Source organism: Ranitomeya variabilis, chromosome 2, assembly GCF_051348905.1.
Source record: "Ranitomeya variabilis isolate aRanVar5 chromosome 2, aRanVar5.hap1, whole genome shotgun sequence".
In the NCBI taxonomy this organism is placed as follows: Eukaryota; Metazoa; Chordata; class Amphibia; order Anura; family Dendrobatidae; genus Ranitomeya; species Ranitomeya variabilis.
Genome location: NC_135233.1, coordinates 265,114,722 through 265,136,285, shown reverse-complemented (window position 1 = coordinate 265,136,285; position 21,564 = coordinate 265,114,722). Strand labels below are relative to the sequence as shown.

The window sequence follows — 21,564 nt, the reverse complement described above, 5'->3', positions numbered from 1 at the left end:
GTTTGTTCATAGCTTGATTTTTGCACTAACTTTATGTTGTTGTCTGTTTTCCAGTGAAAAGCATGAACTCATCAAGAAGAAGTTGTCTTAACGATCCAGACTCATTCTGTTACATTTGTGGTGAATACACACTGCCAAAACATAGAAGAAACATAACAGACTTCGTAAAAAAAGTGTATTTTGCCTATTTTGGGGTTATGCTTGGGGACCAAGACAAGTTTTGGGCACCACACATAGTGTGCAAAGCATGTATCGAATTATTACGAAAATGGAGCAAAGGACAAAGAAAAAGCTTCAAATTTGGTGTTCCAATGGTGTGGAGAGAGCCAAAAAATCATCATGATGACTGTTATTTCTGTGCAGTGCAAGTGCAAGGATTCAATAAGCATAAGAAACGAAAATGGGAGTAACATGGAATCTGCAAGAAGGCCTGTCCCTCATTGTGAAGATGTGCCTGTACCTGTGTTTACCATAAATAACAGTCATCATGATGATTTTTTGGCTCTCTCCACACCATTGGAACACCAAATTTGAAGCTTTTTCTTTGTCCTTTGCTCCATTTTTGTAATAATTCGATACATGCTTTGCACACTATGTGTGGTGCCCAAAACTTGTCTTGGTCCCCAAGCATAACCCCAAAATAGGCAAAATACACTTTTTTTACGAAGTCTTATGTTTCTTCTATGTTTTGGCAGTGTGTATTCACCACAAATGTAACAGAATGAGTCTGGATCGTTAAGACAACTTCTTCTTGATGAGTTCATGCTTTTCACTGGAAAACAGACAACAACATAAAGTTAGTGCAAAAATCAAGCTATGAACAAACTTTTAGAACACTAATTAACACAAAACTATATTGAGAACTGCTCAGTTCAAGTACTAATCCAAAGAAATTAATGAGATGATGCGTCGCATTTACCAACAAGTGCTATAAATAAGATACCAAAAATCTCAAAAACTTGAGCCAATCTGGCAAAACTGATGACATATTCAGAATCAGCACCCCAAAAATACCCTAAATTCGATGAAATATCTTTGGCACCAAAAATGCTGTTGACCATGTGTAATAAGTTAGTATACTATATACTAAGGGACTGTGTTACACATAATAAGTAAGTACACTATATACTAAGGGACTGTGCAATACATAAAGGCTACATTCCTGTATCTGTGTGCAGTGTCAGTATGCTGCGAGATTTTACAGATGCAATGAGCATGTCCTATTCTGATCTTCAAAATCGGATCAGAACAAAACATTCTTTGACCCTCACAGATCTCATTCTCAGATCCGTAATTTTCATGTATGTGTGAATGGACCTATAAAACTCTACAAGTGCGTGTGCCATCTGATAAAAAAAAATCTGTGACAATGTGGCCTAAGGGATTTTACACATAACATTTTCACTCCAAGTCACACAGTGCAGATGCAGAATAATATCTACATCCAGCTGCTTACCGCTGACATCTGTCTGATTAGAGCCGCTTTCTCCTGTTTCTTCTCCATCTGGTCAGAGAAAAGAGGGAGACACAAAAGCGCAAATAGGGTCTTATCAAACGTTACACAAAGTTGCCCACCAAGAGAACTACTCACCTGGTGAGATTGAAGGAAGGACATACTGTATATTAATGGCGGCTGCTGCAGATCCACAGGTCAGTGCAGGACCTGATTGAAACACACACTTAGGTAGGAAAAAAGGATCATCCCCGCGCTGCCGCAAGAAGAATTCCAAAAATTGGAGAGGTTTCAACGTGGTTTATTCTATGCTTTTCAGGGTTCAGGTTACCCCTTCATCAGGACATAAAACAAATATTGTACAAGAGTCATAGGTATACAGGGTTTAAGTACACGTCAGCCAATGTACTTAAACCGATGACTCTTGTACAATATTTGTGGTATGTCCTGATGAAGGGGTCACCTGAACCCTGAAACGAGTAGAATAAACCACGTTGAAACCTCTACAATTTTTGGAATTCTTGCGGCAGCGCGGGGATGATCCTTTTTTCCTAAGTGTGTGTCTTCTCCATCTGGTCAGACCATCATGTTAATATCTCCCAACCACAACTCATCTTGTTGCCATGATGATTGTCACAGCCCTGAAAATAACAAGGCCACATATATTGAATACATACTTCACCCCCCCTGAATACAGATATGTACCCACCATTAATATACTATTGGCCATGCACCAATCAAAATATAAAGTGATAAGCAGCACTGTGTCGCCCAATAATATAAAGTCTCTGTGTCTCTCCCCAATTACCTGTAAGGCTATATCCACACGAAATATATACATGATTTTATAGTACAAGCGAAGTGAATGAGATCCCTGAAGTCTCATGCACACACTGCTTATTTTTTCCTTGCAAATTTGTAGCAGATTAAAATCTGCATAATGTCAATTCTTGCAGCGTATTTCACCTGTATTAATGGGGAAAGATACATAACAAAAGCATGGCAAAAATGTGGAAAAAAATAAATGTAATTTCAGCAGCGTTCTTCCTGCCAACACATTAGGATATGCAGCAGAATTTTCTCCTGCAAAACCTGAACATGCGCACAAAGCCTTAGTCCCTGTCTGGTGTCCCTCCATTCATTCTAAGTATTTGATAGCATTATAATGAATTTGGGGGTGGGAGAAGATGCTTTCAGGTACTGAACATCCTCTGCCACCTACCAATTCATTATAAGCTCCTGACAGCGTCTTCTCACACCTTTCAATTCATTATAAAGGATTCTATGCACCTTACCCCCTCCTATCCTCAATACATTGTAAGTCCCTGATAGCATCCTCCCCCATCCTACAATTTATTTTGACACTATCAGGGACTTGGCTCCTTCCTCCACCACCCAATTCATTTTACATCCATATCTAAGATCCTCCCCCTCTCCCTGTTCATATGTCCATTATAAGCCTCCCTTACTCCCATCCTAAGTCCCTCATCCCCCTAATTATCCTCTCCCCCACCCCTGTCATTGTCCCTTCCCCCCACATACCTCATTGTCCTCTCCCCCACATTCATCATTGTCCTCTTCCCCAACCCCATCATTGTCCTCTCCACCACCCCATCATTGTTCTCCCCACACCTGTGTTCTTCCCCCACCCTCATCATCGTTCTCCCCCACCCTCATCATCGTTCTCCCCCACCCTCATCATTGTTCTTCCCCACCACAACTGTCCTCTCCCTACCACACTATCATTGTTCACCCCCACTCCACCTATGTCCTCTCCACCAGCCCCATCTTTGTTGTCACCCAACCTCATAATTGTTCTCCCCACCACACCTCAGTGTCCTCTCCACCAGTCCCATCATTGCTCTCCCTCACCCTCATCATTGTTCTCCCAGCACACTTTAGTGTCCTCTCCACCAGCCTCATCATTGTTCTCCCCAGCACAACTCAGTGTCCTCTCCACCAGCCCCATCATTGTTTTCCCCCACCCTCATCATTGTTCTCCCCCACCACACCTCATTGTTCTCCGCACCACCCTCATTGTTCTCCCCAACACCCTCATCATTGTACTCCCCCACCAGCCCCATCATTGTTCTCCCCCACCCTCATCATTGCTCTCCCTACCACACTTTCAACACATTGTTCTCCCCCATCACTCCATTATTGTTCTCCCCTCGGAACCTCTCAGTGTCCTCTCCCAAGCATATTGCTTAAAAAAACAACAAACACACAGGACCACTCACCTCGTCGCCGGAAGCTTTCTCTCTGACACAGGCGCGTACTGATTTCTGACATCATCAAGCCGTTTGCGCGTGTGTCAGGAAGAAGGAGAAAGCGCTGAGCTGGAAGTTGAGGATGGATCCCTTCAGCTCCACTCCGCTTCTATTTCCTCCTGTAGGCAGCAGAGCTGCAGGATTCGCTCCGTGCCCACCGCACATGAGGACAATCTGGCCATGGAGCCCCGGAGCCTCGGGCTCCAAAAAACAGGCCCACAGTATTAGCTGCCCTGTAGGTTATCCCCTCTACCTCTGGGCCCCGATGCAGTTGCACCGACTGCACCGGCGATATGTCCACCTCTGCACTGCAGTATTAAATGCTACGCCTGTGGTGCTCATCATACAGACCCTTATAGTGGCATGTAAACGTTTGTGCACCTCTGGTCAAAATTACTGAACAGTTAAGCAAGTTATAGATGAAATGATCTCTAAAAGGCCTAAAGTTAACCCCTTTAACCCCAAGGGTGGTTTGCATGTTAATGACCAGGCCAATTTTTACAATTCTGACCACTGTCCCTTTATGAGGATATAACTCTGGAACGCTTCAACGGATCCTGGTGATTCTGGCATTTTTTTCTCGTGACATATGGTACTTCATGATAGTCGTAAAATTTCTTCGATATTACCTGCGTTTATTTGTGAAAAAAACGGAAATGTGCCAAAAATTTAGAAAAGTTCACAATTTTCCAACTTTGAATTTTTATGCAATTAAATCACAGAGATGTGTCACACAAAATACTTAATAAGTAACATTTCCCACATGTCTACTTTACATCAGCACAATTTTGGAACCAAAATTTTTTTTTGTTAGGGAGTTATAAGGGTTAAAAGTTGACCAGCAATTTCTCATTTTTACAACACCATTTTTTTTTTAAGGGACCACATCTCATTTGAAGTCATTTTGAGGGCTCTATATGATAGAAAATAACCAAGTGTGACACCATTCTAAAAACTGCACTCCTCAAGGTGCTCAAAACCACATTCAAGAAGTTTATTAACCCTCCAGGTGTTTCACAGGAATTTTTGGAATGTTTAAATAAAAATGAACATTTAACTTTTTTTCACAAAAAATTTACTTCAGCTCCAATTTGTTTTATTTTACCAAGGGTAACAGGAGAAAATGGACCACAAAAGTTGTTGTACAATTTGTCCTGAGTACGCCGATACCCCATATGTGGGGGTAAACCACTGTTTGGGTGCATTGCAGAGCTCGGAAGCGAAGGAGCGCCATTTGACTTTTCAATGCAAAATTGACAGGAATTGAGATGGGACGCCATGTTGCGTTTAGAGAGCCCCTGATGTGCCTAAACATTGAAACCCCCACAAGTGACACCATTTTGGAAAGTAGACCCCCTAAGGAACTCATCTAGATGTGTTGTGAGAGCTTTGAACCCCCAAGTGTTTCACTACAGTTTATAACGCAGAGCCGTGAAAATAAAAATTATTTTTTTTTCCACAAAAATTATTTTTTAGCCCCCAGTTTTGTATTTCTCCAAGGGTAACAGTTGAAATTGGACACCAAAAGTTGTTGTCCAATTTGTCCTGAGTACGCTGATACCCTATATGTGGGGGGGAACCACCGTTTGAGCGCATGGCAGAGCTCGGAAGGGAAGGAGCGTCATTTGGAATGCAGACTTAGATGGATTGGTCTGCAGGCGCCACATTGCGTTTGCAGAGCCCCTAATGTACCTAAACAGTAGAAACCCCCCACAAGTGACCCCATATTGGAAACTAGACCCCCCAAGGAACTTATCAAGATATGTTGTGAGAACTTTGAACCCCCAAGTGTTTCACTACAGTTTATAACGCAGAGCAGTGAAAATAAAAAAACTTTTTTTCCACAAAAATTATTTTTTAGCCCCCAGTTTTGTATTTTTCCAAGGGTAACAGTTGAAATTAGACCCCAAAAGTTGTTGTCCAATTTGTCCTGAGTACGCTGATACCCCATATGTGGGGGGGAACCACCGTTTGAGCGCATGGAAGAGCTCGTAAGGGAAGGAGCATAATTTGGAATGCAGACTTAGATGGATTGGTCTGCAGGCGTCACATTGCGTTTGCAGAGCCCCTAATGTACCTAAACAGTAGAAACCCCCCACAAGTGACCCCATATTGGAAACTAGACCCCCCAAGGAACTTATCTAGATGTGTTGTGAGAACTTTCAACCCCCAAGTGTTTCACTACAGTTTATAACGCAGAGCCGTGAAAATAAAAAATCCTTTTTTTTCCCACAAAAATTATTTTTTAGCCCCCAGTTTTGTATTTTCCCAAGGGTAACAGGAGAAATTGGACTCAAAAAGTTGTTGTCCAATGTGTCCTGAGTACGCTGATACCCCATATGTTGGGGTAAACCCCTGTTTGGGCGCACGGGAGAGCTCGGAAGGGAAGGAGCACTGTTTTACTTTTTCAACGCAGAATTGGCTGGAATTGAGATCGGACGCCATGTCGCGTTTAGAGAGCCCCTGATGTGCCTAAACAGTGGAAACCCCCCAATTATAATTGAAACCCTAATCCAAACACATCCCTAACCCTAATCCCAATGGTAACCATAACCACACCCCTAACTCTGACACACCCCTAACCCTAATTCCAACCCTATTCCCAACCGTAAATGTAATCCAAACCCTAACACTAACTTTAGCCCCAACCCTAACCCTAACTTTAGCCCCAACCCTAACTGTAGCCTTAACCCTAGCCCCAACCCTAACCCTAGCCCTAACCCTAGCCCTAACCTTTGCCCTAACCCTAGCCCTAACCCTTGCCCTAACCCTAACCCTAGCCCTAACCCTAGCCCTAACCCTAACCCTAATGGGAAAATGGAAATAAATACATTTTTTTTATTTTTTTATTTTTCGCTAACTAAGGGGGTGATGAAGGGGGGGTTTGATTTACTTTTATAGCGGGGTTTTTAGCGGATTTTTATGATTGGCAGCCATCACACACTGAGAGACTCTTTTTATTGCAAAAAATTTTTTTTGCGTTTCCACATTTTGAGAGCTATAATTTTTCCATATTTTGGTCCACAGAGTCATGTGAGGTCTTGTTTTTTTGCGGGATGAGATGACGTTTTTATTGGTGACATTTTCAGGCACGTGACTTTTTTGATCGCTTTTTATTCTGATTTTTGTGAGGCAGAATGACCAAAAACCAGCTATTCATGAATTTCTTTTGGGGGAAGCATTTATACCGTTCCGCGTTTGGTAAAATGGATAAAGCAGTTTTATTCTTCGGGTCAGTACGATTACAGTGATACCTCATTTATATCATTTTTTTTTGCTTTGCCGCTTTTATACAATAAAAACTATTTTATAGAAAAAATAATTATTTTTGCATTGCTTTATTCTGAGGACTATAACTTTTTTATTTTTTCTTTGATGACGCTGTATGGCAGCTCATTTTTTGCGGGACAAGATGACATTTTCAGCGGTACCATGATTATTTATATCCGTCTTTTTGATCGCGTGTTATTCCACTTTTTATTTGGCGGTATGATAATAAAGCTTTGTTTTTTGCCTCTTTTTTTTTTTTACGGTGTTCACTGAAGGGGTTAACTAGTGGGACAGTTTTATAGGTCGGGTCGTTACGGACGCGGCGATACTAATTATGTGTACTTTTATTGTTGTTTTTTTTATTTAGATAAAAAAATGTATAGGAACAATATATATATATTTTTTTTAATTAGTTTTTTGGGATTTTTTTAAAATTTTTTTTACACATGTGAATATTTTTTTTTTTACACTATAACATTGCCCCAGGGGGGGGCATCATGTTATAGTGTAAGATTGCCTATCTGACACTTTGCTGTGCACTGTGTCAGATCGGCGATCTGACGTGCACAGCTCCTGGAGGCTTCCCGGCGCCTGCTCTGAGCAGGCGCTGTGAAGCCACCTCCCTGCAAGACCCAGATGCCGCGGCCATCTTGGATCCGGGCCTGCTGCAGCGAGGAGGAGGAGGATCACATCGCGTTGCTCCGGGGGTCTCAGGGAAGCACGCAGGGAGCCCCCTCCCTGTGCGATGCTTCCCTATACCACTGGAACACTGCGATCATGTTTGATCGCAGTGTGCCGGGGGTTAATGTGCCGGGGGCGGTCCGTGACCGCTCCTGGCACATAGTGCCGGATGTCAGCTGACACCCGGCCGCGCTCCCCCCGTGAGCGCGGCCGTTCGCATATGACGTACTATCCCGTCGGTGGTCATACGGTCCCACCCCACCTCGATGGGATAGTACGTCTAATGTCAGAAAGGGGTAAAAGATGACATATTTCCTTTGCATTTTTAGGCAAAAAAATTGTACTTAAGAAGAAACATGGGCCAATGCAGAAGTTTGGGCCCCCTTGCAGATTTGTGTGCTCATACCTTAATTAGCCTGTTAGGGTTATGACGTGATCAATGTCATTTTTAGGAAAGGCCAGGTTATGCAAATTCTCCAACTTTATAAAAACCCAGCCTCCTCTAACCTTGTGCTAAAAAACAGCAGCCATGGGTTCTTCTAATCAGCTGCCTAGCACTCTGAAAATGAAAATGGTATAGTCCCAAAAAGCAGGAGATTTTTTTTTTTAAATCTTTTACATTTTTAAAAATACAAAAAGGATAATGGACAGATGCAAATGTTTGGGCACCCTGCATGGTTAGCGCCTAGTAGCACCCCCTTTTGAAAGTATCACAGTTTATAAACACTTTTTGTAGCCAGCCAGGAGTCTTTCAATTCTTATTTGAGGGATTTTCATTCATTCTTGACTGGAAAATTCTTCCAGTTCTGTAAGATTCCCGGGTTGTCTTGCATGCCCTGCTTTTTGGAGGTCTAGCAACAGATTGACAATGATGTTCACATATATACCTGTATATATATATATATATATATATATATATATATATATATATATATATATATATATATATACATATATACAGTGCCTACAAGTAGTATTCAACCCCCTGCAGATTTAGCAGGTTTACACATTTGGAATTAACTTGGCATTGTGACATTTGGACTGTAGATCAGCCTGGAAGTGTGAAATGCACTGCAGCAAAAAAGAATGTTATTTCTTTGTTTCTTTTTTTTTTAAATTGTGAAAAGTTTTATCAGAGGGTCATTTATTATTCAACCCCACAACCCCCCAGAATTCTGTTTGGTTCCCCTGAAGTATTAAGAAGTAGTTCAGGCACAAAGAACAATGAGCTTCACATGTTTGGATTAATTATCTCTTTTTCCAGCCTTTTCTGACTATTTAAGACCCTCCCCAAACTTGGGAACAGCACTCAAACATGGTCAACATGGGAAAGACAAAGGAGCATTCCAAGGCCATCAGAGACAAGATCGTGGAGGGTCACAAGGCTGGCAAGGGGTACAAAACCCTTTCCAAGGAGTTGGGCCTACCTGTCTCCACTGTTGGGAGCATCATCCGGAAGTGGAAGGCTTATGGAACTACTGTTAGCCTTCCACGGCCTGGACAGCCTTTGAAAGTTTCCTCCCGTGCCGAGGCCAGGCTTGTCCGAAGAGTCAAGGCTAACCCAAGGACAACAAGGAAGGAGCTCCGGGAAGATCTCATGGCAGTGGGGACATTGGTTTCAGTCAATACCATAAGTAACGTACTTCACCGCAATGGTCTCCGTTCCAGACAAGCCCGTAAGGTACCTTTACTTTCAAAGCGTCATGTCAAGGCTCATCTACAGTTTGCTCATGATCACTTGGAGGACTCTGAGACTGACTGGTTCAAGGTTCTCTGGTCTGATGAGACCAAGATCGAGATCTCTGGTGCCAACCACACACGTGACGTTTGGAGACTGGATGGCACTGCATACGACCCCAAGAATACCATCCCTACAGTCAAGCATGGTGGTGGCAGCATCATGCTGTGGGGCTGTTTCTCAGCCAAGGAGCCTGGCCATTTGGTCCGCATCCATGGGAAGATGGATAGCACGGCCTACCTGGAGATTTTGGCCAAGAACCTCCGCTCCTCCATCAAGGATCTTAAGATGGGTCGTCGTTTCATCTTCCAACAAGACAACGACCCAAAGCACACAGCCAAGAAAACCAAGGCCTGGTTCAAGAGGCAAAAAATCAAGGTGTTGCAGTGGCCTAGTCAGTCTCCTGACCTTAACCCAATTGAAAACTTGTGGAAGGAGCTCAAGATTAAAGTCAATATGAGACACCCAAAGAACCTAGATAACTTGGAGAAGATCTGCATGGAGGAGTGGGCCAAGATAACTCCAGAGACCTGTGCCGGCCTGATCAGGTCTTATAAAAGACGATTATTAGCTGTAATTGCAAACAAAGGTTATTCCACAAAATATTAAACCTAGGGGTTGAATAATAATTGACCCACACTTTTATGTTTAAAATTTATAAAAATTTAACTGAGCAACAAAACTTTTTGGTTTGTAAGATTTATGCATCTGTTAATAAATCCTGCTCTTGTTTGAAGTTTGAAGGCTCTAACTTATTTGCATCTTATTAAACCTGCTAAATCTGCAGGGGGTTGAATACTACTTGTAGGCACTGTATATATATATATATACACATATATATATATATATATATATATATATATATATATATATATATATATATATACAGATACACTGCTCAAAAAAATAAAGGGAACACTTGAACAACAGAATATAACTCCCAAGTAAATCAAACAACTTCGGTGAAGTCAAACTGTCCACTTAGGAAGCAACACTGTTAGACAATCAATTTCACATGCTGTTGTTTTTAATGGAATAGACAACAGATGGAAATTATTGGCAATTATCAAAACACACTCAATAAAGGAGTGGTTCTGCAGGTGGGGACCACAGACCACATCTCAGTACCAATGTTTTCTGGCTGATGTTTTGGTCACGCTTGAATGTTGGTTGTGCTTTCACACTTGTGGTAGCATGAGACGGACTCTACAACCCACACAAGTGGCTCAGGTAGTGCAGTTCATTCAGGATGGCACATCATTGCGAGCTGTGGCAAGAAGGTTTGCTATGTCTGTCAGCATACTGTCCAGAGTCTGGAGGCGCTACCAGGAGACAGGCCAGTACACCCGGAGACGTGGAGAGGGCCGTAGGAGGGCAACAACCCAGCAGCAGGACCGCTACCTCAGCCTTTGTGCAAAGAACAGGAGGAGCACTGCCAGAGCCCTGCAAAATGACCTCCAGCAGTCCACAAATGTGCATGTGTCTGCACAACCGACTCCATGAGGATGGTCTGAGTGCCCGACGTCCACAGATGGGGGCTGTGCTCACAGCCCAACACCATACAGGATGCTTGGCATTTACCATATAACACCAGGATTGGCAAATTTGCCACTGCTCTTCACAGATGAAAGCAGGTTCACACTGAACACGTGACAGACGTGACATAGTCTGGAGACATCGTGGAGAGCGATCTGCCTGCAACATCCTTCAGCATGACCTGATTGGCAGTGGGTTAGTAATGGTGTGGGGTGGCATTTCTTTGGAGGGCCGCACAGCCCTCCATGTGCTCGCCAGAGGTAGCCTGACTGCCATTAGGTACCGAGATGAGATCCTCAGACCCCTTGTGAGACCATATGCTGGTGTGGTTGGCCATGGGTTCCTCCTAATGCAGGACAATGCCAGACCTCATGTGGCTGGAGTGTGTCAGCAGTTCCTGTAAGATGAAGGCATTGAAGCTATGGACTGGCCTGCGATTGAACACGTCTGGGACATCATGTCTCGCACCATCCACCAACGTTACGTTGCACCACAGACTGTCCAGGAGTTTGCGGATGCTTTAGTCCAGGTCTGGGAGGAGATCCCTCTGTAGACCGTCCGCCACCTCATCAGGAGCATGCCCAGGCGTTGTAGGGAGGTCATACAGGCACGTGGAGGCCACACACACTACTGAGCATCATTTGCTTGTCTTGAGGAATTTCCACTGAAGTTGGGCCAGCTTGTAATTTGATTTTCCACTTTGATTTGGAGTATCATTCCAAATCCAGACTTCCATAGGATATTAATTTTGATTTACATTATTTACATTTACATGTTTTATTGTTCTCAACACATTCCGCTATGTAATGAATAAAGATTTGCAACTTAAATATATAATTCAGTGATATCTAGGATGTGGGATTTTAGTGTTCCCTTTATTTTTTGAGCAGTGTATATATATATATATATATATATGTATATATATATATATATATGTATATATATATATATATGTATATATATATATATATATATATATATATATGTATATATATATATATATGTATATATATATATATGTATATGTATATGTATATATATATATATATACACACAGTATATATAATATGAAGAGGGCCCGTCTTGGAACTGGAACTGTCGGGAACAAACTGTCGGGACTGTCACCTTTGTTGTCTGGGAAAAAGCTTAGAGACCCGGACCGATTTTTGCACTGGACAGCAGGGGCAGAGTGGGGATAAAAAGGGCAGAGCGCGTGAAATGGCAGAGAGACTTGTCAGGAAGACGCAGCGCACAGCAGGGGAATTTGGGTGCTCCATCCTCTCAGCACCGTGACAGCGTAGGACCGCGCTATATAGTTCAAGCTACTCCATACAAAGACTGTTTTCCGTCCACTGGCCCCTACTGCTCAAGTAACTACTCGTCTCATGCCACCCTTTAACGCGCGCGTGCTGCCTAAAAGAAACCGGGTGACTTACCAAGAACTTTACCCTTACTCACCCGCTTGCTTCTGCCAGGCTCTGTGACAGTACTTCTCCTCTCCCTGCTACTCAGGACCCCAGGGTAGACATCGAGGACTCTCCGCCATCGCCAGGAATTGAACCACTGACGCCTACAAGCCTGCATCGTTCCCAGCACGTGCTGACCTTGTCGGCACCACCGTGCACATCTGAGACTCCTCACTCTGAAGCCGCTGGATCGATAAGTTTACTGCTGTTGAACATTGTTTACACCCTTTACCCTCATTCCCTCTGTCGGTGTAACGAGGGGGTTAATACTACCTGTCTATATCTTTTCTCCTCCCTGCGTGGAGTATATCCCTCTTATAGTAAAGTTAATTGTAACCCTTGTTCTGCCTCCTATCCGTTACTGCATCCCGCAAACCTGCTCACATATACAATATACATATATATATATATATATATATATATATATATATATATATATATATATACACACATATATGTACGTACATATATATATGTATGTATATATATATATATTTATTTATTTATTTTTGCTTAAAACACAAAGGAAATGTGTCTTCTTTAACTTTAGGCCTTTTAGAGATCATTTCATCTTTAACTTGCTTAAGTGTTCACAATAACATTAATTTTGACCAGGGGTGCCCAAACTTTTACATGACACTGTATACTATACTATACTACATAGTGTGCTCCTGAACACATGCTGCTTTTTCTTGGGGATTCTGACAGCTGCACTGATTGCTGTGAAGAGTATAGGCAAGAGACGCTCTCCTGATCCTGCACATGGCTCTGTCTGATCGCCGCTTGTAAAAGATGGAGGTTGTAGCCTTCTAAATTTCTACAAAGGGAGTGGTCGACTACTTGAGCCACCTCTTCATAAAATACTATGTTCCCCCATTAACAATATAAAAAGTCAGCTACCTCCCATACCAGTGTTATCGGCCCCAAGTCTGCCAGCTGTTGTGTGACCTTGCTATGCCACGTAAGTGCTTTACCCATTTTGCGGCCACTGATTGTTATGCCATACAAGTGCTGCAGTCAGTCATTCAAGTGCCGAGCCGAGAGAAATTGCTGGAAGGAGTCAGAAGAGAGACAGCGGTCAGCAGAGCGTTCCTGAATATGGAGGAGATGGGAGAGACAGCTGTCAGTAGAGCGTTCCTGAATATGGAGGAGATGGGAGAGACACCTATCAGTAGAGCGTTCCAGAATATGGAGGAGATGGGAGAGACAGCTGTCAGTAGAGCATTCCTGAATATGGAGGAGATGGGAGAGACAGCTGTCCGTAGAGCGTTGCAGAATATGGAGAAGATGGGAGAGACAGCTGTCAGTAGAGCGTTCCTGTATATGGAGGAGATGGGAGAGACAGCTGTCAGTAGAGCGTACCTGAATATGGAGATGAGACAGACAGCTGTCAGTAGAGCGTTGCAGAATATGGAGGAGATGGGAGAGACAGCTGTCAGTAGAGCATTCCTGAATATGGAGGAGATGGGAGAGACAGCGGTCAGCAGAGCGTTCCTGAATATGGAGGAGATGGGAGAGACAGCTGTCAGTAGAGCATTCCTGAATATGGAAGAGATGGAAGAGACAGTGATCAGCAGAGCGTTCTAGATTATGGAGGAGATGGGAGAGACAGCTGTCAGTAGAGCGTTCCTGAATATGGAGGGGATGGGAGAGACAGCGGTCAGCAGAGCGTTCCTGAATATGGAGGAGATGGGAGAGACAGCTGTCAGTAGAGTGTTCCTGAATATGGAGGAGATGGGAGAGACACCTATCAGTAGAGCGTTCCTGAATATGGAGGAGATGGGACAGACAGCTGTTAGTAGAGCGTTGCAGAATATGGAGGAGATGGGAGAGACAGCTGTCAGTAGAGCGTTCCAGAATATGGAGGAGATGGGAGTGACAGCTGTCAGTAGAGCGTTCCTGAATATGGAGCAGATGGGAGAGACAGCGGTCAGCAGAGCGTTCCAGAATATGGAGGAGATGGAAGAGACAGCTGTCAGTAGAGCGTTCCTGAATATGGAGGAGATGGGAGAGACAGCGGTCAGCAGAGCGTTCCTGAATATGGAGGAGATGGGAGAGACAGCTGTCAGTAGAGCATTCCTGAATATGGAAGAAATGGGAGAGACAGCGGTCAGCAGAGCGTTCCAGAATATGGAGGAGATGGGAGAGACAGATGTCAGTAGAGCTTTCCTGAATATGGAGGAGATGGGAGAGACAGCTGTCAGTAGAGCATTCCTGAATATGGAAGAGATGGGAGAGACAGCGGTCAGCAGAACGTTCCAGAATATGGAGGAGATGGGAGACAGATGTCAGTAGAGCATTCCTGAATATGGAAGAGATGGGAGAGACAGCGGTCAGCAGAGTGTTCCAGAATATGGAGGAGATGGGAGAGACAGCGGTCAGCAGAGCGTTCCTGAATATGGAGGAGATGGGAGAGACAGCTGTCAGTAGAGCGTTCCTGAATATGGAGGAGATGGGAGAGACATCTGTCAGTAGAGCGTTCCAGAATGTGGAGGAGATGGGAGAGACAGCTGTCCGTAGAGCGTTGCAGAATATGTAGCAGATGGGAGAGACAGCTGTCAGTAGAGCGTTCCTGTATATGGAGGAGATGGGAGAGACAGCTGTCAGTAGAGCGTTCCTGAATATGGAGGAGATGGGAGAGACAGCTGTCAGTAGAGCATTCCTGAATATGGAGGAGATGGGAGAGACAGCTGTCAGTAGAGCGTTCCTGTATATGAAGGAGATGGGAGAGGCAGTTGTCAGTAGAGCGTTCCTGAATATGGAGGAGATGGGAGAGACAGCTGTCAGTAGAGCGTTGCAGAATATGGAGGAGATGGGAAAGACAGCTGTCAGTAGAGCGTTCCTGTATATGGAGGAGATGGGAGAGATACTATAAGGGAGGTATAAGACCTGTTGGAAATGTTCTTTTGCCCCGTCCTAAGCACCAGTGTGTTAGGCTGGAATGTGGAGACTAATGAGTGTCTTCTCTCCCTCAGGTACAGTATGCAGAGCAGCGAGTGGCACTCCAGGGGGATTTTCTCATGCAGGACAAAGTGAGTGAGTACCGCACTGTATCCTACATAGGGAGTATGCTTGACGGTAGTGACTGAACCATGGCCATCCTCCCAAAATCCATTAGTATCTGCTCCATACTGTATTCTCCATAGACCTTCTGGCGCCCACACCTCTGGGTGAAGGATGCCTGGCACTGACCAACATGAATGTATAGCAAGAGAATACTCGGAACAGACAGAAGATGACATGCACCGCCTTCCAAATTATTATGCAAATTGGATTTGTCGTAAAGATGTAATTTTTTATGTTTTACATAAACTCCGAGACGATCTTGTGTCTCAGAGTCTTTGGATCACTGACATGAATCTCACACATCTGTAATTAATAGTTTATCAGGTGAGCGCAATTAAAGGAAAACTAATTAAGAAGGGCGTTCCACATTATTAAAGGGAACCTGTCACCAGAAAATCACTATTAACCTTCAGATATAGGGTTAATCTGCAGTTTAATAGCGTTACTAACCTGCCCGGTGCTCACACTTATCCAATCTCTGTGATTGAGAAAATGAACTCTATTCCTCCCTGGCAGCAATCCAGTTTTAGTCACAGGGGTGATGCCAGTTCAGTAACCGCTCTGAATAAACAGAGCACTGGCTGTAGCCGTGCTCCTGGCCCTGACTGACAGCTGGCCCTAATGCAAAGCGAGTGTCCGTCAGTGCCTGGGCCGCGGTTACAGACCCTGCTCTGTATATTCAGAGCGGTGACTGAACCAGCGCTGCCCCCGTGACTGAAACTGGAATGCTGTAATAATTATAGGGGATAATTCAGGAGACTCTTTGCGTGGAACAAGACAACAGGACACAGTTTTATAAGTGGTAAAGTTTATATTATCACACGGTGATTCAAACAGGTGCAGAGAAAAACTCAAGTCCACAACACTTCTTGCAAATAATAAACGCAGCTTAGCAGTCAATAGGAAACTTCAGAGGTAGATGCAAACAAACAGAAAGTCTATGAAGCACAGTTATTCTTGAGGAAACTTGACACGAATAGATCCTTGACTTAGTCCAGGCACAGATAGATATGCTATAAGGCAGTTCAAATCATATCTTAGCTCAACCAGGGAGGCCTGCTTAATAGTCTCAGGTTTTGCAGAGCAGCAAACAGCTTACATGTCCAGCAAATGCAGATGGAAGTAACACGAGCAGCAGATGAAGGAGGATTACTGAACACTGGTGTATGCAGCAGGAACTCAGAGCAGAGTAGCAGGATCACCACACAGGTTCACAGGAGCAGGTGCAAGGCCAGGGAGTAATCAGGAGCTGGATGCAAAGCAGAATAATCTAGCACAGACTGAAGGCTGGGGTGGAGTTTTATAGCAGGAAGACAAGTGCACATGAGACCAAAGATGCCATGATGGAAAAGGGCAGTAATGCACAAAAGGTAAAAAATGTTCAGAGTCCTGACATTACTCCCTCCTTATAGAAGCGGCCTCAGGACGATCCTGGACCTGGTTTCTCAGGGAATCTCTGATGCAAACGAGAAATCTTCTGTTGGGCATTGATGTTTTCCACAGGTTCCCAAGAGTCTTCCTCAGGGGGATATCCCTGCCATCTTATCAGATATTGGAGCCGATTCCTGCGAATCCTGGAATCAATAATTTCCTCCACCACAAATTGTTCTTGCCCATCAATCAACACAGGCTGCGGAGGTGGCACAACACGTCCCTGGAAGGTATTAGGAGATACAGGCTTTAGTTAAGATACATGAAAAACTGGGTGTACCTTCATTGTCCTAGGTAGCTTCAGCCGGCAGGCCACAGAGCTCACAATACTGTTGATCTTGAAAGGGCCAATGAATTTCTGTCCAAGTTTTTGTGAAGGAACGTTTAATTTCAGATTCTTAGTTGCTAACCACACGGAATCTCCTACCTTGAACATGGGTGCGGGTTTACGGAATCTATCAGTCGATCTCTTATAATGTTCTTGAGCCGTGGTCAGGGATTCCTTCAGAACCTCCAGATTTTGTCTCATCGCAGCCAGCCTTTCCTCCACTGCTGGAACTGGAGAATTAATTGGAGACCTAGGTAAAATACACGGATGATAACCCAGATTGGCAAAGAAAGGTGTAAATTTAGTGGAGGCGCTCTGAGAATTATTATATGAAAATTCGGCTAACGGCAACAACTCCAACCAATCATCCTGGAGATGGCTGACATAGCATCTTAGATATTGTTCCAGCGTCTGGTTGGTACGCTCAGTCTGACCATTTGTCTGGGGATGGTAAGCGGAAGAGAGACAGACATTAATATTGAGTGCAGAGCAAAACCCCTTCCAGAATCTTGAAGTGAACTGTACTCCACGGTCAGAGATGATCTCATCCGGCACCCCATGCAACCGAAAGACATTCTGTATAACCAAGTTCGCTGTATCTTTAGCTGAGGGGAGGCCGGTGCACGGAACAAAATGAGCAGCTTTAGTCAGGCGATCAACTACCACCATGATTGTATTCATGCCCCCCGATGTAGGCAGCTCCACAATAAAGTCCATTGATATAGACCCCCAAGGGCGGGATGGAACAGGTAATGGTTGTAGAAGACCCGTAGGTGCCACATGAGGAGTCTTGTAACGGGCACATACCTCGCAAGAGAGAACATAGTCCTTGGTATCCTTCAGGCAAGTTGGCCACCAGAAGAATTGGCTCAGGAACTCTTGTGTCTTCTGTACCCCCCTGTGACCAGCCAACTTGGAGTCATGTACCAACTTGAGGATCTGCAGACGGACGACCTCCGGGACATAGATACATCGATCTCTGAACCACATGCCACCCTTAAAGACAAGATTAATATCCACAGGTGGGTTGGCCAGAAATACATTACCTTCATAGGCCTCCCTGCACTCCTTCCACAAGTCCTGATCGTGGATAACTCCGATGAAATTGGCATCAGATAGAATGGTCTTGGACGGGGCTCCAGGTACGGAATCCGCAGCACGGATTCGGGATAAAGCATCAGCCTTCCCATTACGAGAACCTGGACGGTACGAGATAACAAAGTTAAATTGATTTAAGAATAAGTTCCAACGAGCCTGACGAGGAGAAAGACATCTAGCGGATCTAAGGAACTCTAGATTGTGATGGTCAGTTAGCACCATGATCTGTTGTGCAGCTCCTTGCAGATGATGCCTCCATTCTTTGAAAGCCGCAATAATAGCCAGCAATTCCTTGTCTCCCACGTCGTAATTCTTCTCTGCTGAGGTTAGTCTACGGGAAAAGAAAGCACAAGGATGTAGCAGACCCTTCTCTCCAGTTCTTTGGGAGAGAATAGCCCCCAAAGCATTATCAGAAGCGTCCACCTCCACAATGAAAGGATGTGTTGGATCTGGGTGTATCAACAGCGGTGCTGATGTGAAACAGATCTTCAGCCGATCAAAAGCTTCTTGAGCCTGTGATGACCACTTAAAGGGCTTTTCCTTCTTTGTCAAGGAAGTAATGGGACGGCCAATATCAGAAAAATTTTGAATGAAGCGTCTGTAGAAATTTGCAAAACCAATAAAAAATTGGACCTCCTTAACGTTCTTGGGTGCCGGTCAGTCAAGGATAGCCTGAATCTTACCAGATTCCATGTTCAGCCCCTGGGGAGAGATGATATAACCCAAGAACTGTATCTCAGAACGATGGAACTCGCATTTCTCCGGCTTGATATACAGATGGTTCTCTTTCAGACATCTTAATACAGTTTTGACATGTTCTTCATGTTCCTGTAGAGAGTCAGAAAAGATTAGTATATCGTCCAAATAGATCACCACAAACTGGTCCAACAAATCTCTGAAGATGTCATTAACAAGGTGTTGAAATGCTGCAGGGGCGTTACAAAGCCCGAAGGGCATCACAAGAGATTCAAAGTGTCCATACCGGCATCTGAATGCCGTCTTCCACTCATCCCCTGGGCGAATACGCACCAAATTATAAGCCCCACGAAGATCCAGCTTAGAGAACACCTTAGCATGGCGGACTCTTTCCAGTAATTCGGGAATCAGAGGCAAAGGGCAACGGTTTCGTACGGTTACCTTATTGAGTTCCCGATAGTCAACACAGGGTCTCAGGGTCCCATCCTTCTTCTTTACAAAAAAAATGGGTGCCCCTGCTGGTGAGGAAGAAGGACGTATGAAGCCTTTGGCCAGATTTTCATCAATATACTCCTTTAACCCCTTAATCCCGTATGACGTACTATACCGTCGAGGTGGGGTGGGCCTTAATTCCCGGTGACGGTATAGTACGTCATACGCGATCGGCCGCACTCACGGGGGGAGCGCGGCCGATCGCGGCCGGGTGTCGGCTGCATATCGCAGCTGACATCCGGCACTATGTGCCAGGAGCGGTCACGGACCGCCCCCGGCACATTAACCCCCGGCACACCGCGATCAAACATGATCGCGGTGTACCGGCGGTACAGGGAAGCATCGCGCAGGGAGGGGGCTCCCTGCGTGCTTCCCTGAGACGATCGGTACAAGGTGATGTACTCACCTCGTACCGAACGTCTTCTCCCTGCAGGCCCCGGATCCAAAATGGCCGAGGGGCTGTATCCGGGTCCTGCAGGGAGCACTTCCGGGTCGGAGCAGGCTGCAGATGAAAGCTGCAGCCTGCACGGCTGTAAGTGAGATCGGAGATCTCACAGAGTGCTGTGCACACTGTGAGATCAGCGATCTGTAATGTCCCCCCCTGGGACAAAGTAAAAAAGTAAAAAAAAAAATTTCCACATGTGTAAAAAAAAAAAAAAAAAATTCCTAAATAAATAATAATAAAAAAAAAAAATATTATTCCCATAAATACATTTCTTTATCTAAAAAAAACAAACAAAAACAATAAAAGTACACATATTTAGTATCGCCGCGTCCGTAACGACCCAACCTATAAAACTGGCCCACTAGTTAACCCCTTCAGTAAACACCGTAAGAAAAAAAAAAAAAAAACGAGGCAAAAAACAACGCTTTATTACCATACCGCCGAACAAAAAGTGGAATAACACGCGGTCAAAAAGACGGATATAAATAACCATGTTACCGCTGAAAACGTCATCTTGTCCCGCAAAAAACGAGCCGCCATACAGCATCATCAGCAAAAAAATAAAAAAGTTATAGTCCTGAGAATAAAGCGATACCAAAATAATTATTTTTTCTATAAAATAGTTTTTATCGTATAAAAGCGTCAAAACATAAAAAAATGATATAAATGAGGTATCGCTGTAATCGTACTGACCCGACGAATAAAACTGCTTTATCAATTTTACCAAGCGCAGAACGGTATAAACGCCTCTCCCAAAAGAAATTCATGAATAGCTGGTTTTTGGTTATTCTGCCTCACAAAAATCGGAATAAAAAGTGATAAAAAATGGTCACGTGTCCGAAAATGTTACCAATAAAAACGTCAACTCGTCCCGCAAAAAACAAGACCTCACATGACTCTGTGGACCAAAATGTGGAAAAATTATAGGTCTCAAAATGTGGAGACGCAAAAACTTTTTTGCTATAAAAAGCGTCTTTTAGTCTGGTTTCACACTTGCGTTTTTATCTGCATGCGTTTTTTAAAAAAACCGCATGTGTGAAAAAATGCATGTAAACGCGGTAAAACGCATGCGTTTTTATAGAAAAACACAAGAAAACAAGAAAAAAACAAAAAACCCTAACCCTACCCCTAACCTGAAATACGTGGCACTGAAATATACGTTTATATACGTATATACGTATATAAGTGCCACGATATTTCAGTGGCCACGTATATAAGTGCCACGTATATAAGTGCCACGTATATAAGTGCCACGTATATAAGTGCCACGTATATAAGTGCCACGTATTTAAGTGCCACGTATTTAAGTGCCACGTATTTAAGTGCCACGTATTTAAGTGCCACGTATTTAAGTGCCACGTATTTAAGTGCCACGTATTTAAGTGCCACGTATTTAAGTGCCACGTATTTAAGTGCCACGTATTTAAGTGCCACGTATTTAAGTGCCACGTATTTAAGTGCCACGTATTTAAGTATTTTTCAGTGCCTGAAATACGTGGCACTGAAATACGTGGCACTGAAATACGTGGCACTGAAATATCGTGGCACTTAAATACGTGGCACTTAAATACGTGGCACTTAAATACGTGGCACT

General features: G+C 43.9%; 1 protein-coding gene across 3 annotated transcripts in view; it reads left to right on the top strand.

Annotated features, from left to right (window-relative positions):
* LOC143809333 (histo-blood group ABO system transferase 1-like) overlaps positions 1-21,564 on the top strand; it is an 88,919-nt gene that overhangs the window by 31,966 nt on the left and 35,389 nt on the right. For 2 of the 3 annotated variants that reach the window (XM_077292419.1, XM_077292420.1), the window contains exon 3: positions 15,390-15,446. The exons of the other annotated variant lie outside the window; for it this stretch is intronic. In XM_077292419.1, coding sequence (XP_077148534.1) covers positions 15,390-15,446 — 57 coding nt within the window. The remainder of the gene's footprint in view (positions 1-15,389; positions 15,447-21,564) is intronic. 3 annotated transcript variants of the gene reach the window in all.